We start from the raw sequence: 20,699 nt of genomic DNA, 5'->3' as shown, positions 1-20,699 counted from the left end.
GGCTATCACATCGACCCGTGAGTGGTGGGCCACCACTTGAAGGAATAAATAACATAGTTGACGATAAAATAATTTTGTTCATCGGAAAGTTTAGTATGTTAATTAACTTTACGGAACAGGTCTTAACTGTACTTCTTTCCAAAGGAAAATAATACTCATTGAGACAATTCTAACAACCTCAAACGCAATTTGGTTGCGATATTTTGACACAGAGTTCCTATGGCCACCTCCTCTCTCATGCATCAGATCAGCTCGATGGTACCATAATATTTCATTGTCACCCTACTTACATATGTATGCAGATTTTCAACTTCATCTGAAACCTCAGTGGGTCAAATATACTTGTAATATTTGATTACAGACAGACTAGACAGACAACAGACTGATTCCTTATTAGACATTAATTAAAGTCAGTCAATTAAACTCATTACTATATAACTTCGAAGTAGTAGTAGTATAAGTGCATTTTTGCCATTATAAACTTTAAATAATAAATAATAATAGCAGTTTTCTCGACTTTTGCATTTAAAATTTATAATCGTCTTCATTGTCGTCAATTCAAAAAATAATATAGAAATAGTCGTTACAGTTAGAGTCATGGTTCTTTTTTGAGAAGATAGCATAATTTATCTACTTTTTCGAGCTACATATGCTTGTGCATACCTTATGCTTATGTTTTCAGTTATCTCAATACCAGCAAAAACATGCTACCTTTTTACGTTCACTTCCACAAATTACTTAGCTTTGCTAGTATTCTTCCTTTTTTCACTACTTGCCCGAAATTGACTTCTATTGCATTTTTAAGGTCAACTAAGTTTTGAATAGGTAATTAGGTATCTATATATGATTTAAAGCAGACAGTTGTAACTTTTTTCTGAATTAGTAAGTAATATTATTTCGACACAAAACGATTTGGTATCATTTTACTAGGTTCTCAATTTGCCGCGGTATACTCTAGTATTATATATAATTATCAAATTTTTAATTTCATTAAGTTTAAATCATAATCAATATAAATTTCCGGAAAAGATCCCAGAACTAACAAACCAGAATACGGATGGCGTCAGAATAAGGACGTAGGCTTGCTGCGAGCGCGGCGCGCGGGGCGCCCGCCTGCCTGCTTTACCACTTCGTCTGCTTCACCCCCTCAAAAACCTAAAATCTGTCTATAAGAGCGCCTTAAGGAGGTGCCATATCTTCACACAGAGCGTATTTGCAATCAAATCGGTTTTTACGTTATTCGAGTTTTTAAAAACCGCACCTTTCATCCTAATAATGCTATTTGTGAAAAAATTACTTACCTATTTGAATGTTAAAAAAATACTTGTCTAATATCCAATCAATGCCAAAAGGATGAGTGTTTTTTTTAAATTTTTGATTCTACTGTTACCAGACAGGAATCCGTGGGGCAAAATTGTTTGACAACAAGGGAGTTCCTGTATCGATAAACTCAACTATCGATACTAGTTCTATATTCTAGTTATACTCATAGGGTTTGCTTGCAAAAATATGTTTTTATTAAGAGTAAATAATAATTTAATAATAATTCAATATACTCTTCTTTGTTTTTAAGACAAGACAAGAAGACAATTGTATTGCAACTACCTCAAAGCAAACTACAAATATGTAGAAATAGTCCACGTTACAAATGTATCCTAATAACTAATAAAATTTCAGACTCGATTAAGCAAGAACCTGAAAATGCGACCTTCAAAACTAAATTAGAAATATTATTACTCGATAAATGCTATTATTCAGTTAATTACTTTTTTGATGATAATTTATAATTGCTATTTTATTTTTAATTATTACTGTACTGACTATTTATTTATCCATACAATTGTAACATATTTAATTGTATTAATAATTTAAATGTTGTGGATTTGTAAGTTCGGACGATGATCGTGATGAATAATTTTATTTTATAATGATTAGCTTAGATTTGTAAGGTATTAGTATATTGTTGTTGTATGTCCTCACAGGGCGTCATGGACTGACTTACTGAATTGTATTGCAACACCTTAATAATGTATGTACATGACTATACAATTAGAAAATGAAAAAAAAATTGTAATTTTACTCATCCCAATTTTATTCTTCGTGAATGTCCCATTTACTATTGTTAAAGTAAACGACCAGAATTTGTTGCATATTTTCGGGAATTGGGATGAGTAAAATTATAAAATTGTCTGGTCTTGTCTTAAAAACAAGGAAGAGTATATTTAGTTGTTATTTAATTATTTTTTTTACTCTTAATAAAAACATATTTTTACAAGCAAACCCTTGAGTGATCACTAGTATATAGAACTTGCATCGATAGTTGAGTTTATCGATACAGGAACTACCTACTTGTCAAACAATTTTGCCCCGCGGATTCCTATGTTTGACTGTTACTCACTTTTTTTTATTAGACTATTTATATCACTCAACAGTTAAATCGATAAGCAAAATAATGGATACCTTAGCATTCCCTGTGGTAATCGCATATAACCAGCATCTGCTTGCAAGCAACCTTGCATGGTCTTGGACAAATCACGAAGATTGAATACATAATGCGATTTTGCTGGCGTGGGCAATAGTTCCGCACAAATCTTCTGATATACTTCCACTGACGCGTTTACTATGGGTTCGCCTAAACAGGACACTTCCGACACGAAGTCCTCCATGTGCCCACAGAGAATAGCCTGAAACAAAGGGTTTTCCCGCTAGTTACCACCAAGTTGTTACCAGTGGTAACTGCTGGGAATTTTTTTCCCACCTTTTACCACTGGTAACTACTGGAAAAAAAATCCTACTTCTGTGTCGGTCGGTGACCGATTTGTTTCAATTTTAATTCAATTTACAATGAAGAAAATAAATTTTATCCAAACGTTAATTTCTCTTTAACTAAATAATAATCGTTTAGGGGCGGCAACGCGCATGTAACTCCTCTGGAGTTGCAGGCGTACATAGGCTACGGCGACTGCTTGCCATCAGGCGTATGCTTGTTTGCCACCGACGTAGTATAAAAAAAAGTTCTTGAAATGGCCTCCCCGAGTTTCTTGGCACTGATGAAGGCGAAGTCGCAGATTATAGATTCTAAGTCTTTCAGATTTATTCTCACAAACTAGTGATTTGAGGACCTCAAATCGGCCTCCCCCACAGGAAATAATCATACGGAGAAAGATTGGGGCTGCGTGGTGACCATTCAATATCATCCCTTTTGAAAAGAGTTTGAGTCACGGTAAAATAAGTTAAATCATTTACCGTACTTATGGTATCCGCAAGAGAGTTGAGGTGCATCTACAAAGGTTGTAATGAACGAACGAGTAAATGTAATTAGTGTAATGTAATGCAATATTTAAGCGAAACAGCTAAAAGAAAGTTGTTGGCCAATCTTCCGATACGACCTTCAAACCTTCAAGAAAAGAGCGTACTCCCATCTTAAATGGCCGGCAACGCACTTACAACCCCTCTGGTGTTGCAGGTGTCCATGGGCGGCGGTAATCGCTTACCATTTGGTCTGCTCGTTTGCCTCCTCTACCATAAAAAAAAATCTTGCAGTAGAATTAGCTATCATCGGTACGAAAAAAATTTTTTTTTCAAAATCTTGTTATTATTAAATTACATGTTATTGTGTACATGGCCTCAAATGTGATGCCGGTACTCAACGACGATATAGGTCAGTTTGGCTTACCTTAAATATGGTCTTCATAGCATCAGAGTTGGGCGCCGATATGTAAAACATGGCAAAGTGGCGCGTGAAGCGACCCGTGAGCGGGTTGCGGCCGCCGCCAGGCGGCGCGCACGCGCACGCCAGCACCACGTCCAGGATCTCCTTCCAGTACAGCTTGTCGCGGTCGTATACGCCACCGAAGTCAAGAAATTGCCTGCCAATACATAATAGTACATAATAGTAACTTGATTAGTTCCGTAGTTCAATCTGTGCTTATATTTTTCAGAGGTACCTTAATAGTTCGATAGTAGGTTGCGCACCGTATACGTCTAACTTAGGCATGTTGACGTCATCGATGAATATTATTACTTTCTTGCCCAGCGGTGCTCCAATTGCTTTACGAGGGCGCTTGTCCAATCGTAGCTCAATCACTTCCTATACCATACACAAAGGATACCAATTGGGTATATAGGTTTTTTAAATAGTAACATTTGTAAAAAGACGAATCTTATGCGTTTTTACTAATATACGCGGCAAATAAAGCATATGTAAGCAGCTTTACAAAAAAATTTACCTGTGTCCGCGTACTGCTGGTTTGTGCTGAGAAACTCATCATTACGGGTATGAAGATCCCAGAAGTTGCCATTTTATTGAGAGTCTCCGCGGCAATTACTGTTTTGCCCACCCCTGTTAAATATTATAGATTTTAATTAATGTTAAATTGTTAAAATAATTATCCCTTATTAAGTTTAGTTACCTATGGAAAATGTTTAAGAAAGGTATGTGTACTGTGAATGTCATCTCGCTTAGTGTGGTAGGGCACAGCAAATGTCATTCCAGATCTAGAGCAGAGCCCAACTGGGGAAGTACTTCCACCTTACAGAAAACCGCAGCCAAATAACACTAGACCCTACTCATAGTGTTGTGTTCCTGTCGGTGAGTAAGGTTGCCGCAGCTCAACGAGGGTGCGGGGTGTTTGGGTCGGCAACGCGCATGTAACCCCTTTAGAGTTGCAGGCGTCCATAGGTTACGGTAACTGCTTACCATCTGACGGGCCGTATGCTTGTTTGCCACCGACGTAGTATAATGTTCAGATCAGGAAAACATCATTAATATTTAGTACTTTACGCATAGGTGAGGAGGCACTTTGGTGAAGACAATATTAAAAAGTCGAGTAATTACATACCTTCGGTATGATCTCGTCAGCAATCATAGCATAACAAAAGTCGGTACTTGTTCCCAGATTTTAAACTATTATTATATTATATTATATCTCAATTTTGAGATTATTCCATGTGTGAACGTGTCCTAATAACTATCCAGTAAGGTATCAATCATTACAAATTCATCTGTTTCTTACCATTGACTTTATAGTACTTGGATCTTTTGCATTCCGGCAATTTCAATGGTGCAATCCCGAGTTAAAATTAAGTAACTTTCTCAAAGAAACCAGCATTCTAATTAAGTTTATTTTGGAGATAATCAATTATTTATTTTTATTTGATGAGTCCCTTCCGAGCGTGTACACTCGCCTTAGGGTCTGTTCACATATTGATTAGTGTTTAGTTCGAGTTTATACATTTGCTACTAAACGCAAGTACCTACTGTCACGGACGATCGATATTAGAAATATCAGTGATATGTAATAGTTTGAAATTTTTTGGTGAATTTAAATATAATGCCCGTGTTACAATAACGCTATTAATCACTTTTTACGAAAAAATCAAATAATCCAACATTAACTGTGTCATTTAGTTTCCTTAAATGTTCTTAGCCATAACCCGAAGTTAACGGAGCTGAGCTGTGCTAAGTGGGCTAGTTCGTTGGTGCGCTAATCTCATTTGTGCACATGTTTGCAGTTTGTTTTGCATTTTCCTGAGGATCAAATGTCTATATAGGACTAATGACATTTAAGCAACACAAAGGTCAGAAATGAGAGTTAAAGTCTGACGCTCGTACTCGGCGCTTGAAACGTCTCTAACAAAATGATATTGTAATGTGACGTCACATTACATTAGTCTGTTCTAAATGTATGCAAGATCAAGAAAATTGCTATTTTGGCCCTGAAATATTGCGTTTATGTATCTCTCTTCTCTTCTCTCTTCACTGGCTCAGTGACCCAAACAGGATCTTGGCCTCTGACCAGGGATCGGAACCGGTTTTTTGGAAAAACTTTGAAATAAACATATATTTCGGTTTATTTTATACTCTAAATATAGGACTCGGTTGTGTTTTTAGATAACGACTTCGTATTATTAGATTGCCCAATTAGAAAGGGAATAATTAACAAAGAACGAAAAAATACCGTTTTCGTTCCCATACAAAAAATACCGGTTTCCGATCCCTGCCTCTGACACAAGAGAGCGCCACTCTGCCCTATCCTGCGCCACTTCACGCCAGTTGGGTATTCCGAGGGCGAACAGGGCGTTTATGTATATAGTTGTAATACACTTTATTCTTCAATAAAATGTAAGAAATCGAATGGTAACTTTTTCATTTTTCTTTTTGAGACTTTGGAGCCTTGTATTTTTTTATAATCTCAATATGTCTATTGCAATTCCACTTTTTTTATAATGGATGGCTCATTTTCTATCCATTTTGTGTCAAGTACCCAATTATTTGCACGGGCCTATCTTTACTTTTGAAATAATTGTGTCTTACCTGTTCCTCCAGTGAACATGACAGGTTTACCAGCTCCGAGAAGCTTCTCGCACAAATAACCATATCTCACAGTGTCAACCGTAGGGACCAACGTTTCGAAAAATGGTTTTTCGCTATCATACACAAACACTGGTATGATTTCGGCCCACACTTTCAGTTTACGTTGCTTTGTGTCCATGTACATGTCAAAAAAGTTAAAACCTTGCGGAAAACTGCAACAAAATATTCGGCATATAAGAATTCTAAAAATGAGTAGTTTGCCTTGTTTTAATGTAAACTATGGATATATTGATTCACTATTACAGACAGGAAGGAAAAATTATTACCACCCAAGTTCTATTTAAGTAGGTAATTAGTATTGCATACTGGTTATGTGCCAAGTACTACGCCTCCGCAGTCTGGTGTAACAAAACCAACCAAAAGACGGCAATAGAAACTTTAAACAGCCTGCAACGCACGGCTTGTTTAACAATAACAGGCGCCTTCTCCTCGACACCGGGGGCGGCCCTAGATGCACTGCTAGACATTATACCACTCCACTTGCAGGTGCAAAAGGAGGCCAAGCAGTGCGTCTACAGAATATGCACGCTAACAGGACGAAATGGCGCTCTCAAGCATTAACCAAACTAAAGGCCTGGGTTTTTGCAAATAAAACCTTTAGCATGCCAACTGATGACACGCACACCGAATGTCATTTTACTAAACTGTACACAGTGGAAATACCTCCAAGAGACAAATGGGCCAACGACCAAATGTTCGTCGAAGAGGGAAGCCATATATGGTACACGGATGGTTCCAAGAAAGACAATGATGTAGGATGTGGGATCTATGGTGAGATACCTAAGCTCAGAGCTAGACAGGCCTCAATCTTCCAGGCAGAAGTCTTCGACATCAACAAATGTGCGGAGATTAACCTGGATAGAAACCTAAGACACCAACAAATCAACTCAGACAGCCAGGCTGCTCTGCTGGCACTAGAATCCCTTGAGTCTAACTCAAAACTAGTCCAGAACTGTAAAACAAACCTAAATGCACTAGCTAACTCCAACAAAGTAATAATTAGATGGGTACCAGGGCACTCCGACATTAACGGAAACGAAGAAGCGTACGAACTTGCTAGTAAGGGCGCAGACAGACCTCTGTTCGGCCCAGAACCGTTCTGTGGAATCACAAAACGGGATGCATATTCTCTACTCAGCAACTTAGAAAAAACTAGAGCAATCGATTGGTGAAAGTTCATCAAAGGACAAGAACACTCGAAAGCTCTAATCAAAGGGTTCAACAGCAAAATTGCTAAGGAGCTTTTAGGGCTCAAAAGACACAAAACCTGCGCAGTGACTAGAATATTGACTGGACACTGTAAGTTGAAAAAACACATATTTCAAATTGGAAAGACACAAGATGCGACATGCAGGTTCTGCCAGGAGTCCGAGGAGACTGCAATGCATATTCTCTATTCCTGTGGACCACTACTGTCTAAAAGAAGTACCTACTTAGGGCGGCATGTATTGCAACCCTATGAGGTACAGAACATTACGGCCCAAAGAATCTGGAACTTCCTGGATTCCACGGGTATTAGTAATGAACTTTAAAGGGCCATCACAATAGATCACTGCTTGGTCGACGTGGCACTCAAAGGCCCGTAACACTCCAATAATAATAATAATATGAGCCAAGTATGGGGGAAATACAAACGACGACAACGCAGAGCCTGGGTATATAAATAACCTTTTGTCGGATGACATCTTCATACGATGTATTTGACGGTTGTAAACTATCTGTTTATATTATACTGGGTGCACAAAAATATTTGAGCACTTTAACGTATTCACTGCCAGGCAAACATTTAAAATTACTCCAAAAACTATGGAATATGTATGTAGATACAAGCGCCTGCTAAGAGCGCAGAGTAGTGTGCGCCGAGCGCCCACTAGGTGGGCACTAGGGTTGTGCCAAGTTCCATAATCAAACATCCTGATATTTTTATTTGGTTAGTTCTCAGTTTCGCCTACGTGATGCACTACGTGTTTTGTGTAAAAGGGCCAAAGCAGTTTGAATGTAAGTATAGGTAAATACCGTCCTAATTATTAATATAACGTAACTATTGGAAGCGGCTCCAAATGGTTATCGAAATAATGATTGTAAAACATATATACACAATCTTGAATGGATTCATCATTTATATTTCTGCTCTGTTTGCAATACCAGAAAACCTTGCTTTTTGGCGTAGCCTGTTGTTGTTATATATGGCGGCCTTTAGCAAATAACACACTTTGTAGGATGTCTGGCATTTGAGCAGAAGTTACAAGCGCCCACTAGGCGGGTTCCTGACAGTGAAATGTGTTAGTCGTTATCGCTAATCATACTAATAGGTCGACTCTGGACGTTATTTGGACACGTACTATTCGGCCTCCGCGAATTCTTCGAACTGTCGTTTGACCACCTCCTCGAATCCTTTGCGATTTCCTTCCAAGATGTTCCCTCCAATACACCAAATGTAGCAGAAAATGAAACAGTAGGCTATGTAGGTTTTAATAGCCGCCTTGTCTGCAAATCGCTCTCCGGGCTCACTCAGTAAGGCTCCCATTAGGTAGCAAAGTGCCGACACCTTGCTTATATCAACCTGCGGTAAAAATAGATTTCTTTCAATGAATGTTTTTTTGAAATCGCTAATATTAAAAATAAAATTCCACTTTAATCAAATTATGATTTGCAATGATGTATTCCTTGCCACACCTGTTTTATTCCGACAGAGCATTTAGTGTTAACGTGGAGAACTCCTACATCCAGCATTTTGAACAGTTCGTATAGAAAGTCGGAGTTCTCTTGGTTGAAGAGATTATTTTCTACGCCTTGTTCAAGCCACGAGCGCACGTATGGCAGGTACCCCATCTCGTTAGGGTCTATGTAAACCATGCCACATCGCGAGACAGTAGCTGGCGACGCTTGAGCCAGATCCGCTACCTTTAAATCCAAGAAGAAAATAATTGTATTAGGTATTCCCAGACTTTTGCGTACCGAAATCATGACTACCACTTAGGAAAACATACCTCGAATACCATATGAACGTATGGCGTTAGTTTGATTCTTTCGGAATTGGACAAGCACAGCATTTTATTATCGTCTAGTACGGTGTTCATATTTTCAATCCAGACGGCGTCGACTGGGCCGTCGCAGATCAACCACTGATGATCCATTTCCACGCACTAAGTAGGTGTATAAATGAGTGAAGAGATTACAAATTAAAAACATACAAAAAGATAGCTGAGTGGGAAGAAACTAAACTCTGACCACGCTAACTTTGCACAAACTTTGGTAGTAAGAACGCATAGGTACATATACTTTAAGGTGCCGTAAGCTCTGAAACAGAGTTTTTGATAAATTGTACCGCTTTTTACAAACTTTTATTTAACTTGCCCTGTTATTAGTATGTATAATGTATCTATGTTGACCCACTTCCCGATTTCCGATTACATAAGGAAATCGGATGACAATGAAATATTATGATGGCATGGAGCTGATCTGATGATGGAGACAGGAGGTGGCCATGGGAACTATGTGATAAAACAACGCAAAGTAATTGTGCTTGGGGTTGATACAATTGTTTGTGTGGTTGTTATTAGTTGCTTGTGGAAAGAAAAGTACAGTTAGCGATAAAAGTTTGTACCAAAAATGACATTTTCGCCAATTTAGTAATTTAGATCACAATACGGCTACTAAAATTTTAATTAGCAATCTTGATGGTTTTCTCTAGGGCCTTCATCGATTTTAATTCTGTTTTTTTACTTACGCCTGATAGAAACAAAACGCTCTCTAAATATTTGTAAAAAATAATCCACAAAATCTAAAAGTATGAAAATTTCTTCTAAAAATGCGCAATTATAATTTTGTGGAAACTAATGTATTACTATTGTTTTTGTTAAAACTTCAAGCAAATTAAATTTCAAAAACATGATAAGCGCTTTTTTTTTTAATACTACGTCGGTGGCAAACAAGCATACGGCCTGCCTGATGGTAAGCAGTCTCCGTAGCCTATGTACACCTGCAACTCCAGAGGAGTTACATGCGCGTTGCCGACCCTAACCCCACCCCCCTCGTTGAGCTCTGGCAACCTTACTCACCGGCAGGAACACAACACTATGAGTAGGGCCAAGCGCTGTTTTGAGCACGCACATTCGTCTCGCTCACGGTTACCGCGGTTACGTTCAGTGAGAGTGAGAGAAGAACACGAATCTACGGGGCCTTAAGCTCTATAATTGACGTTAGTAGTACTTGGCATAAAAACTTAGCGTGGTTCATACAGTAGCGGAAAATACGTCTTACAGTAGCGGAAAATAATTTATGATATTTGTGTTTTTTTTAAGTATTTTTTTTATGAGAACGACTAAGGCTGCCTAACGATTATCATGTGAAAGTCCTTTAGATAGAGAGTAAAAACATATACTACATTTGTATGACACCATATAAGAAACTCGTTTTGTTTTTTTCGTTCGCTGTTTTGTACGAGTTTATTAAAAAGTGCATAAAATAATTAATACTCGAAATATAGGTAAAAGTGGTTTATTAATAAAGAAAACAACAAAAATTACAGATTCTGCACTGAAAATCAAAATATTAGATTATATAGTACTTGGTACTGAAACCCTTTTCATTCAAGTCCGGACTTTGGCTGGGCCATTCCAAAACCCTCACTCTACGTTTTTTGAACCATTGTTTAACAAGATAAACAAGATTACTTAGACGAATGTTTCGGGTCATTATCTTGCTGAAACATAAACGCTCTGCCGAAATTTTGGCGTGCCCAGGGAAGAAACACATCTTGTAATATTCCTTCATAAACTTCCTTCGTCATAATGCCGTTTATTCGATGTAAAGGACCAACTCCACTTGCACTGAAACAGCCCCACACCATAAGGGAGCCGCCGCTGTGTTTGACTGTAGGGAGGTGCTACTTGGGGTCATAGCGAGCATTGTCGGGACGTCGTACGTAGGTAATTTCATCTGTTCCGAACAGTAAAAACTTGGATCCATCGCCCCAGATTACCTTTTCCCACATTTCCGCAGTCCAAGAAAGATGTTCTTTCGCATATTTTTTTTTCCCTGCTCGATTTTTCTTGGAAATCAATGGTTTCTTTGCATGACGACGAGCACGAAGTCCACCATCCATCAGGCGATTTCTTACAGTACGTACGGACACAGAAACTGAATTTCCACACGATATTTTTTTATGTTAAGTTTTTATTTCCACGAGGTCTCCCCATGACGGAACTGATATTTCTTACAAATATTAGGTATTATGAATTAGCACGATATTTGCACGTTCGACTTAAATACTACTAGTGACGGACGCTAAATTCCAGAAAAATGAATTCTAATTGAATTTCGAAATATGTACAGGCCTGTTAGCGTATAATCAGTTGAGAATTGAGAATAAATCAATATAACCTTTTTTGATTAGTTATCAACAAATTCAGTTCTTCATCATTTCATGTAATTTGAAATATTTTACAGAAAAATTACAATATGATAGATTTTTTTCCGCTATCGTACATATAAGGACTCGTATAAGAACATCTTACAATATATAAGGACTCGAAGTCTCGTAAATAAAATATTAGTATTTAATACATAAAATACGTAAAAGCAGATGACATACTTGCACAGCAGTTCTCAAGCTAAGCGGAAGTATACCATCGTGCCACTCGAGGGTTTGTAGATTAACTTCGCCGTACAACTCGCCGATAGTCAAGCTCTTAGGGTTCATAATGTATTTGTGCACAGGCTGGTTTTGCGGACCCTTTACGCCCGCTTCATGCAAACCTTCGTAAGTGTCGGCCAGTATCTAAACATATTGATACAGTTTCAAGTGTGTTAGTTGTAATAAATTAAATGTCCAAAAATAAAATTGGAGGTCCATATCTCAAAATCAATCGTTTTTCTATATTGTAAGCATATAATTTCATGACGTATGGTTAAAGCTGTACTCACATGTAAAACTACGGTCTTTCCGCCGCCCGTCGGGCCGACTAGCATAACACCCCATCTTACAATCATCGTTTCGTGCAGCTGGATTACTTTTCGAATCTGACACGCTTCTACTTGTAACTTCTTCGCCAGAAGGCATGTTACTGTTAACACGAGAATCAAGAATTGAACAGAGGTAATAAAAAATATTTAGTATCACAAAGCATGGTACAAGCCAAACTGTGTTGTCTGCAAAATGTCCCAATAGAGTGAAGGGAGGAAGTAAACCAAGCATTAACATCGGCTCCTACTTTATTTTTCACGATTTGTGAAAATTCGACTTACGTTCGATAGCCTTTACAAACCCACCTGGAAAAATTGGAATACTTACTGATACACTCCTGCATAACTCCGTAATCTCGAATTGGCAAATCCACTCCAGGGAACAGATCCGACAAAATGCCAGCAAATAAAATAGCGTCGGCTGCTAGAAACTTTGGCAAATTGCTGTCGTTCAGAGCGCATAGTAAGGTCATTTCCTCGTGCTGGTCGGGGCTGGCTCGCTTCAAAGCACCGGCCATCACCTACAAAAAATACATGAATTATTCCTGAGAATGAAACCCTAGATGAGTTTCAGCTTATGTCCAGAGGTCTCGTTGTATACCCGTAGTATTTACGTATAAATTATTATTATTTTTTAAAGCTTACCAAGACACTCTTGACTGCCCGCATCCCAAAATCATAGTGGTCTTGCTTAGAAAGCTGTTCACTGGACAGCTTGTACATTTGTACCATCTTTTTTGACAGGCTTTTCGATGATTCAAAACCCTCAGAATACAAGATCACCTCTGCTATAAGGGCTGTAGAAACACAGAAACATATCTTTATATGTCACACTATATGTACATTTTAAAAATAATATAAAAACTATACAAATATTAAGGGCTAGGGTTTACTCATCTTAACACAATCAGTGCCAGCACGTGCTACGCGCTACGAGCATAGCCGATGACATGGGAAAATGCGTATGTAGCAAAAAGCGACTATGGACTGAGCGCCCGCCTGGCGGGTTGCTGGCAGTAAATGCGTTAATATAAAACACTTCAGATCACTTGATGTATACCATATGCTTCTACGACAATATTTTCGTAAAATATTATTATACGTGCTACGATGTAGCGTCTCGTAGGAAAGGAGCGTCTGGAAAAATAAATATTTATACCGTAATCGGGCACCATCATCGATATTGGCCGAAAGAGAGCTTTCAGGTTGTCAGGCAGCTCAGTCCTGCCTGCGTAGCCTGGGTTCATGGTGATGAAAGCAGCGCACGTTCGGACCAATTTGATCTCCCGTCCTTCGAACATAAACCTGTAAAAATGCGACGGACGCAAGTACGTGAAATATTTTTGGTTCAAGTTTACGGTGGAATGGCGGGGTCCCTTTGTTTCTCATAAACTTATTGTTTCGAACTTCGAAAGTCAGAAACTGACATCCATATGATTTATGGATATCAATACCAATAAGTAGTCATAATTTTTGTTAAGTTTAACACTGAATAGTTCAAATAATAAAGACCTACATATGTATGAAACACTATATTCATAAAAGTTATAAAATTGATGACGGACGCAGCGGCTTACGTGAGCGATGAGTCGCGGATGCGACGCGGCGGCCCAACGGCATTCGGAGATCGCCCACGTAGGACACTTCCATAGGAATCAAAGGATTGAATTCGTCCGCGCTCTTCGCGTTCGCGGGTTATTCACTCACGTAAGACACTGCCTAACATTCAATGGTCAATCTATTGAGTTATACAGAAATATTTTTAGGCATATATTTTAAAGTAGTAATCCTTAATACCACTAAAAAGTCGGTTAGGTTAGGTTAGAACTCCGATCCTTACAGAACCGGACTACTATCAGAAAAGTGGGTTAGGTTAAGAACCTAAATGCTACTAGAAAAGTAACCTAACCCGTTAGGGAAATATCACATGACTACCTATCATTATAACCTGCGAAAAAAACATTTAACAACAATTATTATAGGTAAGTAAGTTTATTGTCTTCAATATTATGTGATTTGATTAACGAATTTTATGACTAACAATGATGATGACCTGCAAAAATCGGAACCGCAAATCATATTGTTTATATTTATGACTATTGACAATATGACTAATAAAAGTTATGATAGAAAAAGTTTTAGACTAAAAAAATCAGAAATTAGGGGAACCAATAGAGACCCTAGAAGGCCTAGAATGACAGTGGTTATTTAACCTATAATGGTATTGTTTGATTTGGCATACGACCTACTGTGATTGCACCACTAAGAACAATAAGAACCCATAAGAAAACATTAGTGGACCGATTCTGCGCTTTATATTTGGGGAGTTTTACACCCGGAAAGATTTTTGTACCTACCGGCTTTGTTTTGCAACTTTCGCATTCCTGATAGTGATGAGTTGTTGAGCAATAACTGAGAGCACCTCGATATCAATTCGATTGAACTCGTCGAAGCAACACCACGCGCCGGATGTTGCCAATCCGGAGAAGAAACGGCCCATCATTTTGTAGTCAAGACCTATGATCAATTTAACTTCTTTATCAATTTGTAGGCAGGTATCATGTATCAAATATTTATAAATTCTACCAGTTAGATAGGCAGTGTCTTAGATAATTTAAGTAAAAATATTCCCGTAAAGGAAATTATATAGAATATCTACGAGTATTTAATACAAGTGTGTTCTTTATGATTCATAAAGAACACACTTGTATTAATATCGTAGGTAATATCGTGATATATTATTTTATAGCTTGGCCCATCAGTGATTTTAAATTTATTTCATAATTTATGAACAAAAGAGTAAATTTAAAATCACTGATGGGCCAAGCTATAAAATAATATGTCACGATATTACCTACGGTTTCGAGACTAGTTTTCTAACAATTTAAATTTTTAGTAATAGGTGCGGTACAGCAGCCAGGTAATTTTACTCTGTTCACTTGCCTTCAGAACAATTGAACACGACACACTGAATAGCGAGAGCCTTGGCTAAATCCTTCGTAGTCTCCGTCTTTCCGGTACCGGCGGGGCCGGCAGGGGCGCCGCCCAGGTCCAGCTGCAGGGCACCCATGAGGCACAAGTAACAGCGGTCCGTCAGGGGTGTTATTACCAGTACACCTGTAGTGATATAGCACACTATTGTCGAGGTTCGGAAGTTGCTACTTGCTGCCTGAGTATTAATTTTAAACGGACGCCCTTGAGAGTCGTTTCATTTTTATTTTGAAAAAACAACTAAATCCATCAAAACATTAAAACAATTGAACTGATTAGGAGAACTTCGACACGATTGAAGAAGAAAACAATTGAAAAGATTTGCTGTGCCGCGTTTTTTTTTTTTTTTTAATTCAAAAATTGAACTGTATTTTTTTCGATAATATGCCAACCTATTTAAGACAGCTCAATAGTCGCGGTACCAACATTTTAATAATAAGTATTCAGTAATCAGTAATCACTTATTGCTTTCATAGGTACATTACATGTACATTTGGATATCGGACAGCTATGAACCATGTAAGGGCACTGCAAATTACAATTATTCATTAACTAGCTAATAATAATACTTAACATATTCTTAATCTAAATATAAATATAGTAATTTTACTTATACTTTCAAAAAACTCTTGCAAGTTATAAAAACTATTATCTATTAAATAATTTGTAAGTTTTTTGTTGAATATATTGTCTATTTTTTCATTCTATCATCTATTGGAAGTTTATTGTAAATCTTAATGCACATTATACAATGTGTTTGTGCACGTATAGTGGAGCCGTTAACCACGTATAGTACGATGAATTATATCGACAAATCACCCCCCATACCTATGTTTTTCTCAACCATTTTAAAAATGCACCCCTCAAAGTTTTAAGGCGCCAAACACGACCGCACTTGGTCAATGTATCATTATCTGTCCATTTACCTATCGCACATTTAAAAAATAATAATCATTCGATATCTTATGGATTTGGGTTTAAATTTCAAGCATAAATGTTACAGAGAATTTTCCACAATTACTAGAGAATTAATAACAAAGATAAAAATAGTCTTCAAAAATTTACTTTTTTTTACATTTCATCTTTTTTTTTCGAAAGCAAGGTCGTTGACCTGTACTTTTTTTATTTTTAAATAATAGTACAGGATATCAGCTAAAAATTGACATCAAAACGATAGACCTAGTTAAAATATTTCACAAGTTACTTGAGTCCAAACAAGACCTTCTGTAATGTGCGTCGAACTAAGTTGCTTTAGTTCTAAATGATAATTCGGGCGGCGGCGGGCAACTGTTCTTTAGAACTAAGTAGATGCTCATTAGAGAAGGTCTTGTTTGGAGTCGTGTAACTTGTTTTGTGTTATTTTCATGTGGAGTGTATGGAAAAACAATGGAGATATCGTCTGCAAGTAAGATACTAGTATGCTCAAGTATTTTAGGAAGGTCCTTAATGTATATAGGAATAAGAGGCATCCGAGTACACTATTTATCATCTGTTTATTATTCCGAGTATTGATCATCTGTTTAGCTGTTTAATGGATTTATGCCTTCATTTGATATGAAGAAGATGTCTTTTTTTTAAGTTTGTAACTCTGCAAATGATGGTATTTGTATGCACCATTTTGCTGTAGCGAAATCAAGAGTGCAATGTTTTTAAGTTTTTCTCTCAGTTCTTCTCATGCTCTGAAACTTTGTCGTTGTTGTTCTAAAAAGTTTGCAGAAAATGATACGTTTCTACACTAGAGCATTTTATTTTCCGATTACGTTTCTTTTTTTTCTTTAATTACCATAAGCAATTAAAATTTGATATTAAATGGATTTGCAGTACATTCACGATACTTTTAACTTAATTGTTAAAGCAAGAAATACTATTATGTTTATATCTACTTAATCATGTTTTTTAACACACGTGTGTTTTACTTGCCTCGTATTCGTAATGAAAAGTAGACTGTTTAAATCGGGTGAAAGGCACCATTTCAGTCTCGGATTATTGGCGCTCTCACTGCGTTCGAGAGCCAAACTACCTCGATAGAAATGAGTGCATTGCATCTCTTGGTTCACAATATCATTTTGTGACTGGCCATATACTAAGCACCTTGCAACTTATTTTTTAACCGGCAAAGTCGACTTTGCCATCCATTTTTGATCATAGGTTAGTTAATTAAAGTATGCTCTAGGGGCTGGCGAGGGCGCTTCGAAGTGTGTGTCGAAAGATAAGCCCATCAGGTATCGTCCCAAACGCATAAATAAATAAAAAATACACACAGGGTTCGCAGGATCGCCAAAAAAATGAGAAGCGCTAAAATTGTAAAACGAAAGTGACAAGGTGTCTAGGAGCTAATAGTGTCGGTTCGGTCGGTAGTCCTTTGAGTCCTCTGCTTTAGCCGAAACTTGAGTCCTTATAGAGCCCTTTTTAATAAAGCGCTTTAAAGAGAACTCTTAAATTATGTACTTACACAAGTTTTCTGAATAAAACCCACATCACAGTTATCGCCGTGAACGAATTGTATCGCGAATTAAATCTAAGTGGGTTGATTTTTCACTTTCGTAAGACCTTATTTACTTATTAAGACTATATGTTGGGAAAATACTTATAGTATATTTAAGAATGTAATCATGATAATTACTAATCATGACATGATTGAACTGTATAATCGGTTAGTAGTTAGTGGACTTACCTCCAGCGCCCAAATATTCGTGGCCGTAGATATACATAGCGCTTGACATGCGAGCCACACAGTTGTCTATATCCTCTTCCCAATAGTAACGAATCATTTTCAGCCATTCGAAGTCGGTTCTGAAATTTTATTACATTTGGGTTAAGTCAATAAAACAAAATACATGGTTGAATAAATTCCGGCTGGGTCCGGTAACACGAGTACCTAAATAATTACGAGTAAAACATATACTTTGGCACAGGACTGTCTCATTTCAAACATAGACAGAGAGAAGAATCATACTGACTTTGTCTTACGCTAGTACCTATTAGCAACTTAAAGAAAGGGATCAGTATAGTTTTCTTTGTTTTTTCTTACTGACAAGTTGTGTTTGAGACTATGTATTGTACCCTTAAACCTTGTCACAATTATAATACAAGGAACAGTAGTAAACTAATACTTCCATCACTTAGATTAAAAAAGTGTCAAAAACAGGGAATTTTCATAAAAATAAAGCTATTTAATAAACTGCCCACAAATGTCACAGATTTACCTTATAATGTATTCAAAAACACGGTCAAGACTTTTTTTCAAAACCATGCCTTCTATTCGATTACTGAATATTTATCATTACAAAATATTTTAATTGAAGCAAATTGTAAATAGATTTTTAATATTATTAATCGTATTTACTTCGTATAGTAAATTCATAGTGTAGAATATTGTGAAATACTGACTTACCATGTAATGATCATGTTACATTATGGTTAATAAATAAACTAAACTAAACTAAACACTTTTGAGTAACAACTTTTTTTCATACAAATTAATAATATCTTCAATATACGTTATCATCATTGTCTTTGACGTTGCTTGTAGTTGTGTTGTTTGTACGCTTTAAACATAACACAATTTGCAAAACATTGCGATTTAGAGTGAAATTTATAGTGTAGGGGGAGACTGGGTATGGTTATGGTTGTAACCATTTAACTTTGATCGCTCATATTATCGTCGAAAATTATGTTTACGGCTACACATCGCTCCTCTTTCCCCTTAAAACCCTCAGTCTTCTGTAGATGGTTTCGTAAATATTCGAGATATCACAACTAGATTTTTAAAGTCGTGAACAAATGTTGGTCGGTTTGAGGAGCAAACAAACTGCATTTATTGCTCCTGTTACAGGGCCCACCCGGTATGTGCACTTGTCTTTGAAAATACTAAAAGACTACCATGTTTTTTACGAAATTAGATCCAAATTGAAGGAAACGAGGTGCAAAAATTTCATTAAGAATAGCAAACGTACTTCCACTCTTCTTGTTGTCACCGAGTAGGTGTAGGTACCTACTCATTGAACTGAAAACCAGCGCTGTGACAGTAAGTCTGTAACACAGCAAATGCTGAGTCCATCCCTTTTGTCACACTATTGTTAACATAATTTGGACAGACTTAAGAAATTATGTTAATTTAATTGTTGCTGCTCTCCTATTCAACATGTCTACTTGTTTGTTTTTCTTTTATCGTCTTTGTATTCTTGTATGTGTGTGGCAATAAATAATTATTATTCTTATTGTTGATTAATTACCTACTACATCCATGGTTAATTAATTGTTGTCATGTTATTTGAAATAATAAATAAAATTAGTTGTAATACTAACGCTTTCTGTACATGTTTTTCCACCATATGTGATATCGTGTCCCTAGCGTGGACATCGACAGTGATCAGCGCACAGAGTACTTTCCTAAACAATGATGAGATGTCTTTGCGAGTGATAGCCGCCAAATCGTTCAAGTCTGCTATGCATTTCTTCTCGTAGCCGAGTAGCGCGGTGTCGATGCGCAGCGGGATGTCCAGATCGAATAGTGTGTGGACACCTTGGGCCCACATTATCTGAGACACTGTTAGTACTACCTGTAGAATGCATAATATATTCTTAGACCCTAAACAACATTCAATATCTAAAAATGTATTCTGTAAGTTAGGGCTCTTTCACAAGTCAATACAACACAACATTTACAGTATCGTACGATGTGGTGACTTGGTGACAAGTAATATTTTCATTTATCATTAATTACTTACTTGATTGGGATGTAACTCCACCCACTCAGTACGAGGGCGCATCTGGAAATCTTTCAGGGCGAACTTCATCGCTCGCTTCACGGATGCGAACATGGCTTCCTCGACTTTACCCAGCCAGTCTTCAACGTTTCCTCGCGCCTTTAAGCCCTACATTTACAAGTTATGAATAGTTATCTTTATAATTCTAAGAGATAAATTGACGACGATTGTAACGACTGATTACCTTGCCCAAGTTAACCCTCTCTCCTTCTGGTGACAGCATCGCAATAATGTCCGTGGTGAGGTCTTCTGGTTTGGCTGTCTTTGCGAGTTTCGCTTGCAACATGTCTCGAGTTTGAAACGACATCTCCCTCTCTACAAGAGTACCGTCTTCTGTTATTTCCATCTCACTCTCTGGGAGTTTCACTAAGAACTCGAGCTTAGCCATCGCGTCGAAGCATTTGCGTAAGTGTGGCTGCACTGCATGTGGATTACGCGTCTGAAAGATAAATGTATATACAAAGTTTTATGATTAAGTTATGATGGATCGATTTACCAAACCTATCAAGGTACCCGAGGTACGAGGTACGTATTCAAATAACAACTATCATTGAGTGATGGACATCTTGTCAATGTAGGATGAAATTGTCGTAATA

At 37.3% G+C, this 20,699-nt stretch overlaps 1 protein-coding gene and 1 long non-coding RNA gene across 3 annotated transcripts in view; one reads left to right on the top strand and one right to left on the bottom strand.

The window, feature by feature from the left end:
• The window catches only part of LOC133515644 (dynein axonemal heavy chain 6), a 101,559-nt gene that overhangs the window by 54,195 nt on the left and 26,665 nt on the right, over positions 1-20,699 (bottom strand). For both annotated transcript variants that reach the window (XM_061848218.1, XM_061848224.1), the window contains 19 exons: positions 20,288-20,542; positions 20,065-20,211; positions 19,643-19,896; positions 18,009-18,127; positions 15,287-15,460; positions 14,701-14,860; positions 13,503-13,648; positions 12,989-13,140; positions 12,672-12,864; positions 12,305-12,444; positions 11,973-12,158; positions 9,367-9,522; positions 9,053-9,280; positions 8,719-8,939; positions 6,317-6,528; positions 4,230-4,342; positions 3,948-4,090; positions 3,677-3,869; positions 2,461-2,684 (listed from right to left, as the gene is read on the bottom strand). In XM_061848218.1, coding sequence (XP_061704202.1) covers positions 2,461-2,684; positions 3,677-3,869; positions 3,948-4,090; positions 4,230-4,342; positions 6,317-6,528; positions 8,719-8,939; positions 9,053-9,280; positions 9,367-9,522; positions 11,973-12,158; positions 12,305-12,444; positions 12,672-12,864; positions 12,989-13,140; positions 13,503-13,648; positions 14,701-14,860; positions 15,287-15,460; positions 18,009-18,127; positions 19,643-19,896; positions 20,065-20,211; positions 20,288-20,542 — 3,416 coding nt within the window. The remainder of the gene's footprint in view (positions 1-2,460; positions 2,685-3,676; positions 3,870-3,947; positions 4,091-4,229; positions 4,343-6,316; positions 6,529-8,718; positions 8,940-9,052; positions 9,281-9,366; positions 9,523-11,972; positions 12,159-12,304; positions 12,445-12,671; positions 12,865-12,988; positions 13,141-13,502; positions 13,649-14,700; positions 14,861-15,286; positions 15,461-18,008; positions 18,128-19,642; positions 19,897-20,064; positions 20,212-20,287; positions 20,543-20,699) is intronic.
• Positions 1-20,699, top strand: part of LOC133515692 (uncharacterized) — a 41,764-nt gene that overhangs the window by 12,389 nt on the left and 8,676 nt on the right. The gene's annotated exons all lie outside the window — the stretch shown is intronic.

Source organism: Cydia pomonella, chromosome 1 (assembly GCF_033807575.1).
Source record: "Cydia pomonella isolate Wapato2018A chromosome 1, ilCydPomo1, whole genome shotgun sequence".
NCBI lineage: Eukaryota > Metazoa > Arthropoda > Insecta > Lepidoptera > Tortricidae > Cydia > Cydia pomonella.
This window is presented reverse-complemented; position numbering and strand designations above follow the sequence as displayed.